A 19,565-nucleotide genomic window follows, 5' to 3' on the forward strand; every position below is an offset into this window, starting at 1 on the left:
CATCTGTCCCCGTTGACGTATGTCAACGCCTGTAAGCAGATAAGGGCGTTCATTTCACAGTCCGCCTTTAGCCGCGGAGCAGCTCGGACTTGTTTACGTCCCGACTGCGAACGTTCGCGGAAGAAGCGGTGTTTACACCGTCGTCACTCGCGTGTGTTACTGTTTGAATCGAACGCAATGGCACACAATTTCCGAAAAACCACGATACAGTTCACGTTCTGTAACGAGTATGCACGACCGAAGGCATTCGAAATCGAACGTTTCTTGAGGGACGAAGTGCAAATTAATTACACTGAGGTTATTGGAATTCATTTATCGATCGTGAGCAGCACTCTTTACGTAAAGATGATTGACGACGCAGCATGCGATAAGATCATTGAAGCTGCCAAACGAGGATTTCAGTTCCGACACTCCGATGGTCATATTGGCGAAGTGTTAGTCGCTCATTCGGGCCTGGGCGTGCGTACGATTCGAGTCTTTGAGCTGCCATTCGAGTTACCAGAATCCTTGGTCACTGAATCGCTCCAGCCATATGGCAGAGTTATCAGTCATACGGCCGAACGTTGGGCAAGTTTTAGCACGTATCCAGTGCTCAATGGTGTCCGACAGGTGCGAATTGCACTTACGAAACATGTGCCATCGTACATCAACATCGGCGGCTGTCGAGCTATTGTCATCTATGATGGACAGCCCCGGACATGCTCCGGGTGTGGTGGTGTAGGACATCTTCGATCTGCGTGCATGCAGAGGAGACTCGTGCAACTCCCCAGCGGAGACCTCCAGAATCCGACTACACCAACGTCACTGCCGATGACTTACGTGGCGGCGCTTCGCGGGGAGGTGACGCCGAGGTCGGAGCGCACTAATGAACCGACGCCGCAGTTGATTGAGGCGCCTTCGGACCCCACTGAAGAAGGAACGGCTCCCACCAACCCTCAGTGCCAGACATTACAGGTGGTGCAGAAAGAGGATGAGAGCATCACAACAGCCATGGAAGCTGAAGTGGAACGGCCCCAGGGCGTTGTAGCGGCGGCGAGAGCGCAGGTGATGCAAGATTCGCCAACACCAGAGGCCGAGGTTAGGGCCCGCAAACAACGCTCGCCAAAGCGCCGCAAGAAGCGCCGACTAAACTCTGCGGAGACGCTCCCTTCTCTTCTTGGAAGCCCAGATGAGTCTAACACTATGGAACTGTCTGACTTGGAACCACAAGCTTCGGATGTCGCAGACCATATGAATTCGGACAGTGAAAAGATGTCATGTCGCTCGGAAGACGCATCCGCTCCGGGGCCTGCTACCCCTTCTGCGGTGGAGTCTAATGCTGCGAAAGAACAACAGATGTCACACATCAATGCCGCACAGGAAAATTTGGAGCACCCCAATAGTATCAGCTGGTATGAACAGGACGACGAAATCACCGATGCGGACCATTCTACTGGTGGGGACTCGCATCCGTCCGCATCTCAAGAAACCTAATGCCGCAGGGACACGTCCGTCGGGCGACCCTCTGCGGATGTGCAAAGGGACTATCGATACGGTGAAACTTTGTCATTTTAACATCATGTGGAGATGACAGCTACTCGACCCCAGGCATACAGAATAGGGACAGTGAATGTAAATACCATTATATCGCCCGTGAAACAGCAGTTGTTTAGGGACATGATTTACGCGTCGGATGTGGATATACTTATGGTGCAGGAAATTTACATTCCTGAGTTCCAGGAAGTCCATGGATACATCTCCTACACCTCGCCGCACTCGAACAACGACAGTGGAACGGCGATATTGGTCCGGGACGGGATTCCGGTCCGAGACCTGGCTTATCTACCTTCGGCACGAGGACTGGCGATCACTGTTAATGGAATTCGCATTCTCAATGTTTATGCCCCTTCCGGCACAGACAACAGACGGGCGCGTGCTAGATATTATTCGGAAGAGATTGTGCCCTTATTTACCGGCAGATTCGATCATTTCATTATAGGTGGTGACTTCAATTGTGTTTTAGCGCAAAAAGACCAGACTCCACATTACAATACCTGTCGTGGATTGCATGTGCTATGCCGGGATCTGGAGTTAAGCGACACCTGGGACATGATTCATAGGAACCGTGAGGGATATACTTTTTATACCAGTCACTCGGCGAGCAGACTCGATCGAATATATGTTGAACATATGCTAGCATAATCAACAATACCAACCACGAATTTGCTCAATATTTTTCCCGAAACGCCCCGACATAATAGAATGAGTGTGCAGTAGGAAATTCTTCATCTTAGACATCTAAGTGCGGGGATTACTCCTAAGAGTTTTCAGTTCTTGCGGTAGCATATTCAAATGGATGCAGCAAAATACTGTACGGCTTTCTGCATAACAGTGAAGGAAATACAATCCTGCAGACCCTCAAATAACCACCATCAACATAAACCAAACACTAACTGATGTGGGTAAACCTGCAAACCTCCAAATAAAAACCTTCAACATAGCCGGCCGCTGAGGTCGTGCGGTTCTAAGCGCTTCAGTCTGGAACCGCGTGACCGCTACGGTCGCAGGTTCGAATCCTGCCTCGGGCATGGATGTGTGTGATGTCCTTAGGTTAGTTAGGTTTAAGTAGTTCTAAGTTCAAGGGGCTGATGACCACAAACGTTAAGTCCCATAGTGCTCAGAGCCATTTGAACCATTTGAACCTTCAACATAAACCAGGTGCTAACTAAAGTGAAACATATATATGTTTAGACATATCTTGTGTTGAAATAATGTATATGTGGCACATCTTCACTGTACGTTTACCTACGTAGATATAAACACGTCCTTAAACTTTGTAAAGAGTATAAAACTGGAACTGCCGTTTTAATTCATGACGGTATTCCACATCACGATGTTCGACGTCTTTCAAATGGTAGAGATATCAGTATCAGTATTAAAGACCTTCTAGTTTTAAAGCTCTATACACCGTCCAGACGCCAAAGCTGTCAAAGTCTAGCAGCCTTTTCCCGCACAGATATTCCAGAATTACTTGCGAATTGCACCGATGGCTTAATTATCGGCGGCAATTTCAACTGTATCATTTGAAATATGAACCAAATTCCAAATCTGAACAAGTCCAAGGTTTACGTCAAACATCTGGGAAAACAACAGGGCAGTAATGTAAAATGTACATTCTTCTGCTATGACGCGGCTAACACGTTAGACGGGCTGTACAGGGTGAAACAGACAATCTGCAATGACTGATTCCTGACTAGACTTGGAGGGAAAAAGGTCTTATGAACATGTGTCCGGAAATGCATTGTTTGCCCGATATATGGCACTGTCGAATGACGATTCCTGTGACCACATGCCGTCTGTTCCCTGTGTGTTGTAGGCTGTGTGATTGACGCAGCGTACTTTAAGCAGCAGATTGGTCCGATATTCACATCGGAAAAAAGCCGAGATGGTGCTTGTGTACGGCCAAGCAGATGGCAACGGTATACAGGCACCACAGCTATACTAAAACAAGTATCCTCACAGACACCAGTCATATCGTACACATTATTTCAAGCCCTTTTAGGGTGTCTGAGTGACTATGGGTTGTTTCAGACAGACGAACTTGTAGGGGGGCCAATGACTGCGCGCACACCAGGTTTGGAGGACCAGGTTCCACAGGATTCTGAGACAAACACTAGTACAAGCTCCAGGTAAGTGACCCGCAAACATTGTGTAAGCCAAAGTACGATTATGTGTATCCTTCATGAAACCGCCTATCACCTGCAAGTCGATGGAGGCCACACTGAACAACTGTTGTGACATGGATGCGATGTAGCTCTGTATTGTGTTCCGGGGCGATTTGTTGTCATTGCACGCATACCGTCCATTTCTGGGTACATGTTCATACGGCCTTTCTCCTCCTTTTCCAGTCAGAAATCCGACGATTTTATTAACGTTCACCCTCTATGTTTCACCGGAGCTTAATAACGATATCAAAAAGTGTGTGTGTGTGTGGGGGGGACTGCACCTAATCATATCCCAGATCTCTGTGTGGGTAACATTACACCATCAGACTGTTTACTGTGGCAGAGGATTCTGGAAGCTCAATGTAAATCTTCTCAACGATCAAGAAACTTGTGAGGCCAAAGAATGCAAATAGTATGAAATCCTTCAGCGCAGAGGTGGACACATGAGCACTCTGGAATAGTGTCTCTGTTATACTAAACAACAATTGCGATTTACTATTGTGAACTACTCAAGAGCAAAATATTTCTGGCAAAAACAGAGCATGAAATTTTATCTCCAGTGTCTTCGACAAATGAATCAAGGAGGAAACATCGTTAACGCTGATACCTACAGCAAAATTAAAAATAAAAATACAATGCCAAAATTACGAATCTCGGAGGAGAACAAGTGGAAGGCATTATCCGGACACCAAAACCGAAAGACACGGTCGAAGATGGGACTGTGTCCCCTAACCATACCTTACAATCAATCCGACGGCGCAGCGACAAAATGATCGACAATGTCTATGACGAATACGGACAACTGTTACATGCACAACACGAAATAATGGCTTACGAGCTAGCCTACTTCCGTGCTCGTTACGAACAAGCAACTACCAATGCACAACTACGCGACGATGTACTGCGGAAGGCGGAGCATAACCTCACTCCGGAGACAGAATCTTTCTTGAAGAACCTATTACGGACGATACAGTCAAATTAGGAGCTTTGAAGGCCCAGAGAAAAAACCAACATTCAACTGAATCAAGCCTAGTAAAGTAATGTGGTGTCCATAACAACGTTTTGGTTGAGGGTAACGCTACTTTTTATTACTTTATTGTTGTTGTTGATGTTGTAATTCAGACAGCCTGCTATTGCGACGTGTGAATAGAGTTATCTGGAGGCACAACGGACGCACATGTATAAACCGTGATTTATGTGCTGTACAATACCATGAGTTAAGCTCGTCATCTGTTTATCAATCCTGTAAACATTGCATTGAATGTTACCGTATTTTATCCGTGTGTCTTCCATATTTTCCGTGGGGGACCATTCCAGAATTTGCCTAAATGAACCTTCTGAGCTACAGTCCGATTGCCCAGTGTACCAGACCAATGCTCGCTGACCGCCGCGCGGTTTCGATCTGGGACTGACTCACCTTCCTATCTAACAGGCCAGCGTGCACTGTGGATTAAACTATGCCAGTGTGGTCAATGGTTCATGGTGTGGGTTCCTGTAGTCATGTCCTAGTTCATGAACCACGGGCAACGTATGAGTGGCCAAGTAAGTGGTCCCGACAGTCGGGATACCAGTTACTTTGGAAGAAGGCTGGGCATCTCGGACATATTCTGAGTCGTGGCCACCTTTGTGCTCATACGGCAAAGACTTCCAAATCCACCGGTTAGTCCCTCAACCGTTAGGGGTAAAACCCAATGGGACTCGGGGCAAGTAAGGCTAGCAACCTGCTTCCCTGGTACTTTAAATATGATGCTGGCAACAATCAGAGCAAAATGCCTCGGACCTTTGGAGGTGACGGAGTCCCACCTCTAACTGACAAACCAGGGACTCCTAAGATACGACTTGGCAAACAAATGGTAATGAGATGGGGAACTATTAATATCAATGGGGGCTACTTCGGGAAGAAGGTAGAGCTGGCAGAGGCTGCAAGTAAGATTGGGTTGGACGTTTTAGCTGTTAGTGACATTCGGGTAAGGGGTGAGAAGGAAGAGGAAGTGGGAGAATACATGGTCTACCTGTCAGGAGTCAAAGCAGGAATAGCACAATGGGGTGTAGGGCTTTACATCAGGAAAGAAATGGAACCCAGCGTAGTTGCAATAAGTTGTGTAAAGGAACGACTGATGTGGATACATTTGACAGTGTCTAGCAAGAAACTTAGGATTGTGTCAGTATATTCGCATTGTGAAGGGACAGATCAAGATAAGATGGATAGTTTTTATGAGGCACTCAGTGATGTAGTTGTTAGAGTAAAGGACAAAGACAGCGTTCTGCTCATGGGTGATTTTAATGCCAGGATTGGAAATCGAACAGAAGGGTATGAAAAGGTTATGGGTAAATTTGGAGAGGATGTGGAGGCCAACAGGAACGGGAAAGAACTCTCGGATTTCTGTGCCAGTATGGGCTTAGTAATCACAAATTCCTTTTTTAAACATAAGAACATTCACCGGTATACTTGGGAAGGCAGGGAAACCAGATCTGTCATTGACTATATAATGACAGATCAGGACTTCAGGAAGGCTGTGAGGGACACAAGTGTATCCAGGGGATTCTTTGATGACACTGATCATTATTTAATCTGCAGTGAAATTGGGATTGTGAGGCCGAAAGTGCAGGAGGTCAGGTCCATATGTAGGAGGATAAGAGTGGAGAATCTTCAGGATAAGGAAATAAGGCACAAGTACATAACAGCGATCTCAGAAAGGTACCAGTTAGTTGAATGTAGTCAATTACAGTCATTGGAAATGGAATGGACAAGGTACAGGGACACAGTACTAGAAGTGGCTAAAGAATGTCTTGGAACAGTAGTGTGTAAAAGTAGGATGAAGCAAACAGCTTGGTGGAATGACACAGTCAAGGCAGCCTGTAAAAGGAAAAAGAAGGTGTATTAAAAATGGCTACATACTAGAACTCAGGTAGACAGAGAAAGTTATGTTGAAGAAAGAAACAAAGCCAAACAGATAATTGCAGCATCCAAGAAGAAATCTTGGGAAGACTTTGGAAACAGATTGGAGACTATAGGTCAAGCTGCTGGAAAACCATTCTGGAGTGTAATTAGCAGTCTTCGAAAGGGAGGTAAGAAGGAAATGACAAGTATTTTGGACAGGTCAGGAAAACTGCTGGTGAATCCTGTGGATGCCTTGGGCAGATGGAGGGAATATTTTGAAGAGTTGCTCAATGTAGGTGAAAATACGATCAGTAATGTTTCAGATTTCGAGGTAGAATGGGATAGGAATGATGAGGGAAATAGGATCACATTTGAGGAAGTGGAGAAAATGTTCAATAGATAGCAGTGCAATAAAGCAGCTGGGGTGGATGAAATTAAGTCGGAACTCATCAAATACAGTGGAATGTCAGGTCTTAAATGGCTACACAGGATAATTGAAATGGCCTGGGAGTCGGGACAGGTTCCATCAGACTGGACAAAAGCAGTAACCACACAAATCTTTAAACATGGAAACAGAAAATATTGTAACAACTACAGAGGTATCTCTTTAATCAGCGTTGTTGGTAAAATCTTCTCAGGTATTGTTGAAAGGAAAGTGAGAGTATTAGTTGAGGACCAATTGGATGTAAATCAGTGTGGGTTTAGGCCTCTTAGAGGTTGTCAGGACCAGATCTTTAGCTTACGGCAAATAATGGAGAAGTGTTATGAGTGGAACAGGGAATTGTATCTATGCTTTATAGATCTAGAAAAGGCATATGACCGGGTTCCTAGGAGGAGATTATGGAATAGGAGGCAAACTTTTGCAAGCAATTAAATATCTTTACATGGATAGTCAGGCAGCAGTTAGCACTCCGTCTTCAGGCCACAAGTGGCCCATCGGGACCATCCGACCGCCGTGTCATCCTCAGTTGAGGATGCGGATAGGAGGGGCGTGTGGTCAGCACACCGCTCTCCCGGTCGTTACGATGGTTTTCTTTGACCGGAGCCGCTACTATTCGGTCGAGTAGCCCCTGAATTGGCGTCACGAGGCTGAGTGCACCCCGAAAACTGGCAACAGCACATGAGGCCTGGATGGTGACCCATCCAAGTGCCGGCCACGCCCGACAGCGCTTAACTTCGGTGATCTCACGGGAACCGGTGTATCCACTGCGGCAAGGCCGTTGCCTAGGCAGCAGTTAGAGTTGACGTAAATTGAGTTCATGGTTCAGAGTAGTTTCAGGGGTAAGACAAGGCTGCAACCTGTCTCCACCGTTGTTCACGTTATTTATGGATCATATGTTGAAAACAATAGACTGGTTGGGTGAGATTAAGATATGTAAACACAAAATAAGCAGTCTTGCATACGCGGATGACTTAGTTGTGATGGCAGATTCGATTGAAAGTTTGCAATATAATATTTCAGAAATGTAAGGACTATGGTATGAAGATTAGCATCTCCAAAACGAAAGTAATGTCAGTGGGAAAGAAATATAAACGGATTGAGTGCCAAATAGGAGGAACAAAGTTAGAACAGGTGGACGGTTTCAAGTACTTAGGATGCGTATTCTCACAGGATGGTAACATAGTGAAAGAACTGGAAGCGAGGTGTAGCAAAGCTAATGCAGTGAGCGCTTAGCTACGATCTACTCTCTTCTGCAAGAAGGAAGTCAGTACCAAGACTAAGTTATCTGTGCACCGTTCAATCTTACGACCAACTTTGTTGTATGGGAGCGAAAGCTGGGTGGATTCAGGTTACCTTATCAAAAAGGTTGAGGTTACGGATATGAAAGTAGCTAGGATGATTGCAGGTACTAGTAGATGGGAACAATGGCAGGAGGGTGTCCACAATGAGGAAATCAAAGAAAAACTGGGAATGAATTCTATAGATGTAGCAGTCAGGGCGAACAGGCTTAGATGGTGGGGTCATGTTACATGCATGGGAGAAGCAAGGTTACCCAAGAGACTCATGGGTTCAGCAGTAGAGGGTAGGAGGAGTCGGGGCAGACCAAGGAGAAGGTACTTGGATTCGGTTAAGAATGATTTTGAAGTAATAGGTTTACTATCAGAAGAGGCACCAATGTTAGCACTGAATAGGGGATCATGGAGGAATTGTATAAGGGGGCTATGCTCCAGACTGAACGCTGAAAGGCATAATCAGTCTTAAATGATGATGATGATGATGAGTGTGTTCAATCAGGTACCTGCCGTTCGCTAGTGGGCCTTCCACCTTCCGTGCTTGGCGGTAGGCGGTTGTGGGTTGAATATGTTTTCATTAGGTTTTTCATAAAATTTGACATAAAGTAATTGATAAGTAACTATTATTACATGCCTTAACTCTGGTTCATAAATTTTATTACGTAAATTTACTTCCCTCTTTATAAATCACCATTACTGTGGAACTTGTGGGCAGCGGGAAAATTTTACTATCAACAGAGAGAAAAAAGTGGGCGATAGGGAAAAATGTTTGACTACCCTTGTGCTACACGAACGTGAACTCCATAACCTCTCTTCCCACTGTCGGCCAAATATTGGCGGCGAAGATTTCCTCCACCATCAGTTTTCGGACTGGCTATTTCCGAGTTAGGCACCACTACCCATGCTTGTGTTAGAGAAACCATCTATTGAGGTGAGCTAATTTTTTTTATTTAATCACCTTTGTTTATGATGCATCACTTACCAAACGAAATAGACCGTTTCCTTTACATTAAATTTAGAAAAATTGTAGAAGAAACATACATTATTTTCGCTATTTCTTAAAGTACTTAGTATACACTCATGACTATGGTATCTCCCGTTGGATGACTATTCCGACGGTTGTGTTGCTTTTCACCTGTTTACTCAAAGAACTGGCCATAAGCTAACTATTAATAATTTATTCACCAAGAATACTCTCTCTTCTATTATTACAGAAAAAGAAATCTAATAGTAGTAATAAAAGGAAACTAAGTGTAATAGGAAATGAACAGAAACGAGGAAGACAGATAAATATTTGTACAGTTAGGAAGGAGGAGGTGACAAATACTATGACAGTTACTGCACTATCTTAAGTAATCCTGGTAGCTATAGTACTCTACTTCAAGTTTCCTTTTCTCACTGGCTTTAGGTGCCTCGTGGATGCTAAAGCAGTTGACGGTATACTGGTTTCCATTTCACCACCAGGATGGCGGGTCAAGTACTGAAGATCGAGTCGCTTTTTCAGGCTCGAGTTCAGAACAGAAGACAACTCGATTTTGGGAACAACGATAAGCCATTGGTTTATTATAATTGTTCCCCTCGTTCCAATCGTGGTTTCGAAACATAATCTCCTTGCGTTAGTTGGTCTGGATGCTCTCTTTTTGTTCTTAATGAGAATAGTGAACCCACTTTGTGTAAGAATGCAAATTTCACCTCATTACGCACGACGCTGTAGACAAAACTTCCCTGAAGCTGCTGTCTCCCTCCCACCAACATGGACTCATTATGTGAACATTCTCGTATGGAACTGTCAGGTATACCAATGGCTCCACCATAATAGCTGCAATACTCTCTTCTTTAGATTCAGTGTAGGAAATCTGCATATGGGCCATGTTCTGTCAGATGTGCACACGATCAGCGGTTAGCTGCAAGTGTTCCATTTAGGGTCTCTACCTTATATATGGGAATACGTGAATATAAGTGGGAATTAGAGATGTCATTCGAGTTTTTAAGTTGCTTACTAATGAGCTTCGTGTTTCGTAGACTACTAGTATTTTGACACCTATTAATAATTATTCCAAGAATAAGTATTTAATGCCACCAGAGAATTGTGCCTTTAAATTCCTTAGTACGATGATCTTTATTGTTATTATGATTTTTTATATATTATGGGTGGCTCAGCAATCCAGCTCCATACACCACCTACTTCTGGGTCAAGAAAAAAAGCCCCTCATTAGGGGACGGACCCGCCAATTGGAAGAGCACACTCTGTCACTTCCCGAAACTTGCACTTTGATTGGTGTCCACGGGGACGAACTTTTCAGTGGCACAACCTCAACCAATGACTTCGTGTGGCCATCCGTATAGTGAGCTCACATCGAAATGCCACCTGTTCAGGACTACAGAATGAGATTGACCAGACGTATCCCCCGTTGAACCCAGGCTCTCTTATGGCCAGCATGTTTAGGCACATTTGCATCCGAGTCCACCTGTGTACTTGACCATGTTCCCTATTTTTACCTGATTGTCAAGTCTTGTATATTGCATAATGGTCAAAATAAAATAAAATAAGTTCTCAAATCGCACGGCTGTTTGGTGATTTTCTTTGTTAAATAAAGCGCTTAACTTCGGTGATCTGACTCGGCCCAGTGTTAACACGGCCGCAAGGCCGTTAATAGTATAACTAACAAAAAAATAAAACAGATTAAAAATTACAATAGGAAATGCTAAACTACACAAAAAATTAGAACTTAAAATTTACAATTGAAACATTCCCGAAAGTCTTGGAATTACCGGGACCGATTTCTTGGAAGTATCGATACATGAAACAGGCAAATATCGTCGATATACTCGATTGCCTTGAAGGATAAACGTCTACACTGTGCAGCTCAATTGGTGGGTAGCTTGCCAAACCCCGTAGCTATCTCTATTGTGACGCATATGTTAGAACTTTGGCTGAAAGGTACCTAGAGTCTGTAATGGTGCAAAAGCATGCCGTACTGCGACATCACCCTCGGGCTTGGTGACGCCTGAAACAGCAAGGTATCGCCGCTTCCGAAAAAAAGAAGCCAGAGCCAGAAGTTAATGGGAGGTATAAGGTGGGTTAAAGATGTCACATTGGCAACAAATTTCATCAAAGTTCTGTCCAGATCCATCGTGAACGTGTCACAGTATGGGATGGACATCACGTCCCCTCTTACCCACATTTCGTACCTTCTTTTGACGCCTCTGTAAACGAGATCAGTATCGCAACGCCCAGCGTGGATGTGACGCGGTTTTCTCTTGGGCGACCGAGGAAAACGTTTCAGACACGCTGCCGTTCAAAATCGATGTGGAACGCCCTCAGGAGGTGTGATAAAGAGCATCTATCAAACCATATTGATTCCCACTCATTTAACAGTCAAAAACGGCGAGTTTGGTGAGCAACAGGACGACACCGCTGCCACACCCAGAGAGATTTAGCACAATGCTAAGCACATCGTGAAGTTACAACCCCACTGTATCTGATCTGACCATTTTGGAGTGTAGTGGGACTGGAATTTTTGCTCTGGTATACGGTGTAGAATCACTAGTAACCGCTAAAAATCAATGACTAAATATGAACGTGATCACAAGCTTACAACGCTTCTTCTGCCCTCTTGTTGACGACAGGTAGAGGAGGAGGGGTTAGGCCGAGGGGGAGCTGCAAAATTTACGTGAACGTAAATGAAACGGCAAAGACTATCTCTAAGAAGCACCAGTTTGGCAACACCCTCGATGGTGCCAATGAACTTTTGTTGAGAACGTTTATCTGTGCCTCTTAAGAAAGACACTCACTCAGCCTTCTGGCAGCTCTAGCGCCTGATAGGCAGGCAACCCCACCTAAGGAGTGTCGAGGGAGTTACCTGCCTAACAGGCGCTAGAGGTTCAGCAGGGCTAAATGGGTGTTCAAATCACTGACAGTTAACTTTCTCGACAAAGATTCATCGGTGGCATCGTGCATGTTGCTAAACTGGTGAGTCGTAGAGGGACCCTTTAGCCGTTTCAAGAACACCACAGGCGGCTGGAAAAGCAGGTACAGCTTTTGTTGCTCCGGGTCAAGTTCAAATACTGTAGAATGGTTTTGAACGGTCCGCAGTGGTTCCATTCTGACACAGCAAAACCTGCAGTCGCACCACATTCCAAAGGCGACAAGTCACGTTTAGTGGGGCTGTAGCTCGTCTATGCAGGCCCATATCACTAACGTCGATTTGCAGTAGGGTTTTGGAACATATACTGTATTCGAACATCATGAAGTACCTGGAATTGTAAAATGATTTAAATAAGATATCTGTGTTGTGCGAAAAGTGGCAATTGACCCTGAATAAAGAAAAGTGTGAAGATATTCACATGAGAACTAAATAAATCCGCTAAATTTCGATTACGCGGTAAGTCACACAAATCTGAAGGCACTAAATTCAACTAAATACTTAAGGATTACAATTGCAAATAACCTAAATTGGAGCTGTCACATAGATAATATTGTGGGTGAGAGCAAACCAAAGAGTGCGATTCATTGGTAGAACACTTAGAAGGTGTAACAGTTCTACTAAAGAGACTGCTTACGCTACGCTTGTCCGCCCTATTCTGGAGTATTGCTGTGCGGTGTGCGATCCGCATCAGGTGGGACTGACGGTTGACATCGAAGGGGTACAAAGATGGGCGGCTCGTTTTGTATTATCGCGAAATAGGGGAGATAGTGTCACAGACATGATACGTGAATTGGAGTGCCAATAATTAAAACTAAGGCGTTTTTCGTTGCGACGGGATCTTCTCATGAAACTTCAATCACCAATTTTCTCCTCCGATTGCGAAAACATTCTGTTGGCACCCATCTATATAGGGAGAAATGATCATCACGACAAAATAAGAGAAATTTAAGTGCGCTTTTTTCCAACGTGCCGTTCGAGAGTGGAACGGTAGAGAGACAGCTTGAAGGTGGTTCATTGAACACTCTGCCCGGCCTTTTATTGAGAATAGCAGAGTAATCACGTAGATGTAGAGACGTGGATGTAGTGTAGTGCTAAGCCTCTCGAGTGGTGGCAGCAGTGTCGATCGTTTTTAAGAACGTCGTCCTGCTGCTCTTTGAACCTCGGACTGTAGTTTCGACCGCAAAATTTGTGGGAATCAATGCTAAAGCGGAAGGGGAGGTACTGTTAACGAACTTAACGTAACCTCCTGAGTGCCTTTGGTATCGATTCTAGGTGGCAGTGTTTCTGAAATCTGTCCTTCTGCCGCCCATAAGAAAACCGCGTGATTTGAAGCTAGGCGTCGCAGAGTCCTAAGAAGGAGGGATGAAACTTGGGTAAGAGGTGTGTGACGACTTTGCATAGTGTGATACGCCCTTGACGGCGTTGGGCAGAACTGAGGTGAAATTTGGTGCCAATGCGACATCATTAATCAACCTTACACATCACATGAATCTCTGGAGCTGTGTCCTCCTTGTGGCATGTGTCGACACCTTCCTATCTGAAGCGTCGCCGAGCCAGAGGACGACGTCTCAGAGTGGGACGCTTTTGTGCCGTTGCAGAGGAAGGTCGTAGGCATCTTTGAGTCGAATTTTACGTTGGCAGACAAATAAGAGGTTTCCAAAAAGTGATCTTTTAATTTTGTTACCCAGTTTATGTTTACGAGTGTAATTAAGTTTGTGCCGAACTGTCTCGTTTTTAAAATAGGACCTGCTTTAGAACGGTAGGCGATCGATCTCTAAATATAACAGATGACTCCTTCCAAGTAAATCCTATCTACGTTATTCGCCTCCCAAGTTTATTACAACGACTGCGTAGTAACAACCCCAAGCGTTCTAATTAAGTTGACTCAGACTCAGTTGGTCAGCGTGACTTATTAGCCAGATCGGACAGTGGCAGGTACAGGGACGGTAGGGAATACGGTTGTCGTGTCGGAGGAAACAGGTAGGGTGAAGTGAGGCGAGTGGGCGCTGGCGCGGCGCTGCTGACCTGCAGATGGTGAGGGAGCGCGTGTTGGCGTGGCAGGGCGCGAGGTGCAGCGCGCAGGCGACGGCGCGCCACAGGTGCGGCCGGCAGGCGCGGACGTCCAGCAGCGGCAGCGGCAGCGGCAGGGGCAGCGGCAGCGGCGCGGCGCCGCGCCGGGACCACAGCGAGACCGCGGCGCGGGCCGCCGCGTCGGCGCGCGCGTCGCAGCTGCGGAACAGCTGCAGCGGCCGAGACACCGGCGCGCAGAACGACAGCCCGCCGCAGCCCAGCTCGCACGGCTCCTCCACTGCGGGCAGCGGGCAGAGGGCGCGCTCTCACAGGCGGGCTCAACTCTGTGTGTGGCCTCACATCGTCGTTGTGACGGCGTCTTAGTAACACAGACTACGCTCGTCAGCTACTGAATTATCCACCAGCAATGAGCACGAAAATAGTAATACACTACTGGCCATTAAAACTGCTACACCAATCAGAACTGCAGATGACAAACTATATATATTATATTATACTATATTATATTATATTATACAAATATCTTATACAAATATATTATACTAGAACTGACATGTGATTACATTTTCACGCAATTTGGGTGCATGGATCCTGAGAAATCAGTAACCCAGAAGAACCACCTCCGACCGTAATAATGGCCGTGATACGCCGGGGCATTGAATCAAACATAGCTTAGATGGCGTGCCCATGCAGCTTCAACACGATACCACAGTTCATCACGAGTAGTGACTGGCGTATTGCGACGAGACAGTTGCTCGGCCACCCTTCACCAGACGTTTTCAATTGGTGAGAGATCTGCAGAATGTGCTGGCCGGGGCAGCAGTCGAACATTTTCTGTATCTAGAAAGGCCCGTACAGGACCTGCAATATGCGGTCGTGCATTATCCTGCTGAAATGTAGGGTTTCGTAGGGATCGAATGAAGGGTAGAGTCACGGGTCGTAACACATCTGAAATGTAACGTCCACTGTTCAAAGTGCCGTCATGGTGAACAAGAGGTGACCGATATGTGTAACCAATGGCAGCACATACCATCACGCCGGGTGATGCGCCACTATCGCGATGACGAATACACGCTTCCAATGTGCGTCCACCGCGATGTCGCCAAACACGGATGCGACCATCATGATGCTGTAAGCAGAACCGGAGATTTATCCGAAAAAGTGACGTTCTGCCATTCGTGCACCCATGTTCGTCGTTGAGTACACCATCGCAGGCGCTCCTGTCTGTGATGCAGCGTCAAGGGTAACAGCAGCCATGGTCTCCGAGCCGATAGTCCATGCTGCTACAAACGTCGTCGAACTGTTCCAGCAGATGGTTCTCGTCTTGCAAACGTCCCCATCTCTTGAGTCAGGGGTCGAGACGTGGCTGCACGATCCATTACAGCCATGCGGATAAGATGCCTATCATCTCGACTGCTAATGATATGAGGCCGTTGGGATCCAGCACGGCGTTCCATATTACCCTCCTGAACCCACCGATTCCATGTTCTGCTAACAGTCATTGGATCTCGACCAACACGAGCAGCAATGTCGCGATACGATAAACCGCAATAGCGATAGGCTACAATCCGACCTTTATCAAAGTCGGAAACGTGATGGTACGCATTTCTCCTCCTTACACGAGGCATCACAACAACGTTTCACCAGGCAACGCCGGTCAACTCCTGTTTGTGTATGAGAAACCGGTTGGAAACTTTCCTCATGTGAGCACGTTTTCGGTGTCGCCACCGGCGTCAACCTTGTGTGAATGCTCTGAAAAGCTAATCATTTGCGTATCACGGCATTTTCTTCCTGTCGGTTAGATTTCGTGTCTGTAGCACGTCATCTTCGTGGTGGAGCAATTTTAATGGCCAGTAGTGTAATAATAATAATAATTAAAAACAGGGCCTTTATTTTCTTCCAACACCTTAAACTCGAGCCACCCGAAGCCATACATTTGCTCCACCAACTCCAGCACAATAATCATCACACAATCAAATATAAAAATCTATCCAGCTGTCTCCCTGCACAATAGTGTTCCTAACCTGCAATAACCTCCAACGTGTAATACCTGCAATGAGCCCCATTCCGCATACTTCCTTAAGTGCTAAGCTCAATTGCAAAACAAAACAAAAATTCTACTCTTACTGTCCTCATCTACATCTACATCTACATTTACATGGATACTCTGCAAATCACATTTAACAGCCTGGCAGAGGGTTCATCTTTTCCTCAATTCTCTATTCCTCCAATCTCGTATAGCACGCGGAAAGAATGAACACCTACATCTTTCCGTACGAGCTCTGATTTCCCTTATTTTATCGTGGAGGTCGTCCCTGGCTATATAGCTCGGTGTCAAAAAAATATTTTCGCTTTCGGAGGAGAAAGTTGGTGATTGGAATTTCGTGAGAAGATTCTGTCGCAACGAAAAACGCCTTTCATTTAACGATTTCGAGCCCAAATCCTGTATCATTTCTATGACACTCGCTCCCATATTTCGCGACAATACAAAACGTGCTGCCTTTCTTTCAACTTTTTCGATGTATTCCGTCAGTTCTATCTGGTAACGATCCCACACAGCACAGCAGTATTCTAAATGAGGACTGAAAAGCGTAGTGTAGGCAGTCTCCTTAGTAGGTCTGTAACATTTTCTAAGTGTCCTGCCAATAAAACACAGTCTTTGGTTAGCCTTCCCCACAACATTTTCTATGTTTTCCTTCCAATTTAACTTGTTCGTAATTGTAATAGCCAGGCATTTACTTGAATTTACGGCTTTGAGATTAGACTGATTTATCGTGTAACCGAAGTTTGAGTTCCTTTTAGCACTCATGTGGATGACTTCACACTTTTCGTTATTTAGGGTCAATTGCCACTTTCCGCACCATCCAGGTATCTTTTCTAAATCGTTTTGAAGTTTGTTTTCGTCTTCTGATGACTTCATGAGCCGATAAACGACAGCGTCATCTGCAAACAACCGAAGACTGCTGCTCAGATTGTCTCCCAAATCGTTTATATAGATAAGGAACAGCAAGGGGCCTGTAACACTACCATGGGGAACGCCTGAAATCACTTCTGTTTCACTCGATGACTTTCCGTCAGTTACTACGAACTGTGACCTCTGTGACAGGAAATCACAAATCCAGTCACACAACTGAGACGATATTCCATAAGCGCGCAATTTCAACACTAGCCGCTTGTGTGGTACAGGGTCAAAAGCCTTCCGGAAATCCAGAAATACCGAATCGGTCTGAAATCCCTTGTCAATAGCACTCAACACTTCATGTGAATAAAGAGCTAGTTGTGTTTCACAGGAACGATGTTTTCTAAACCCATGTTGACTGTGTGCCTATAGACAGTTTTCTTCGAGGTAATTCGTAATGTTCGAACACAATATTTGTTCTAAAATCCTGCTACATTTCGACGTTAACCGTATCGGCCTGTAATTTAGTGGATTACTCACACTACCTTTCTCGAATATTGGTCTGACCTGTGCAACTTTCCAGTCTTTAGGTACGGATCATTCGTCGAGCGAACGGTTGCATATGATTGTTAAGTATGGAGCTAATGCATCAGCATACTCCGAAAGGAATCTAATTGGAATACAGTCTGGACCACAACACTTGCTTTTTTTAAATGATTTAACTTGCTTCACTACTCCGAGGATATTTACTTCTACGTCACTCATGCTATCAACTGTTCTTGATTCTAATTCTGGAATATTTACTTCGCCTTCTTTTGCGAAGGCACATCGTTGTTGTGACGGCTTCTTAGTAACACAGACTACACTCGTCAGCTACTGAATTATTCACCAGCACTGAGCATGAGAATAATAATAATAATAATAAACAGGGCCTGTATTTGCTTCCAACACCTTAAACTCGAGCCACCCGAAGCCATACATTTCCTCCACCAACTCCAGCACAATAATCATCACACAATCAAATATAAAAATTTATCCACCTGTCTCCCTGCGCAATAGTAGTCCTAACCTGCAATAACCTGCAACGTGTAATACCTGCAATGAGCCACATTCCACATACTTGCTTATACGCTAAGCTCAATGGCAAAAAAAAAAAAAAAAAAAAAAAAAAAAAAAAAAAAAAAAAAAAAAAATTCTACTCTTAATGTCCTCATCCATCTAATTTTATTCCAATTCATACCAATCACTCTCTCTGTCCCACTCCTATACTAAATCTCCAAAGCATCCATCCGTGTGGAGACCCCACACTGCACCTACTCTACACAGCTCCGAAGTTCAGATTCCTCTGAGTACTAAGGGACTTAACATCTGAGGTCATCAGCTCCTAGACTTAAAAGTACTGAAACCTAATTAACCTAAGGACATCACACACATCCATGCCTGAGGCAAGATTCGAACCTGCCACCATAGCAGCAGCGCGGTTCCGTACTGAAGCGCCTAGAACCGCTCGACCACAACGGCCGGCACTCTCAAATCTGTATTCCACCTCATTGTAAGCACTATCTACTCTCTCAACCAAGCTCACTTTTCCTCTACCACTTACCATCCTTACTTTCAGTTAGCCACTCCGTTATCTTAGTTTACTATCACCAAATGGCACGACAGAACTGCAGTCCGTCCCTGTTACCATCACCTCCTACCTTTCCTCCGTCACTCCATGTCCTTTCTTAGTGCAATTTGAGTCGCTCTTTCCTCCCAGACCGTGACTCTTGATACAGAATACGGTACCTCTTTTCCATACCCTCAACCAGTGGCTCTTTCAGCCACTGGTTCCTTTACGCTACTGATTTGTTTCATCCGCAGAGATGGGCACTTTGGCAGGTACCCCCTCATGACGCTGGAGAAGAACAAGACGTCTATGTCTGTCTCAGTAGGTCGTTACCACCAATGTTGTGGGGTCTCGGAATTGGGGAAGCTGCTGTTTGCTCCCTTAAGTGACAAACAGGCTTTTACACGTGCCTAGAGACAGAGTTTTCTGTTCGTTAAGTGTATATTTTACCACAATTGAGCCGTGCTCGGCTCGTGTTCATGCCTTTTATCGTTTGTCACCTTCTCCTTACGATACTACCGCCTCGTTTTCTTATTCGATTTACTGGCCTCACTAAGTTCCTGTCTTACCTGCCCGTGAGGGGCAGCAGCAGCGCTTATCGATAAGAGCAATATCGTATTATATTTGAAGCGACCGCTAGTATTTCCGGCTCGTGGTGTGTCGGGAGTTCAGTCGGGACGCAGCAGCAGTGAAGTCGGGGACGGAGCGCCAGTGAGGTGCGGACAGCCACTGCTCGCCGACCGCTTGCGACACGCATGAAAAACTATGAGACGGAAGA

At 45.4% G+C, this 19,565-nt stretch overlaps 1 protein-coding gene and 1 pseudogene across 1 annotated transcript in view; both read right to left on the reverse strand.

Moving 5' to 3' along the window:
- The window catches only part of LOC124593768 (reversion-inducing cysteine-rich protein with Kazal motifs-like), a 208,104-nt gene that overhangs the window by 90,949 nt on the left and 97,590 nt on the right, over positions 1 to 19,565 (reverse strand). The window contains exon 8 of the mRNA XM_047132117.1: positions 14,274 to 14,556. Coding sequence (XP_046988073.1) covers positions 14,274 to 14,556 — 283 coding nt within the window. The remainder of the gene's footprint in view (positions 1 to 14,273; positions 14,557 to 19,565) is intronic.
- Positions 7,694 to 7,810, reverse strand: LOC124597720 (annotated as a pseudogene).

Source organism: Schistocerca americana, chromosome 2 (assembly GCF_021461395.2).
Source record: "Schistocerca americana isolate TAMUIC-IGC-003095 chromosome 2, iqSchAmer2.1, whole genome shotgun sequence".
NCBI classification, from domain to species: domain Eukaryota; kingdom Metazoa; phylum Arthropoda; class Insecta; order Orthoptera; family Acrididae; genus Schistocerca; species Schistocerca americana.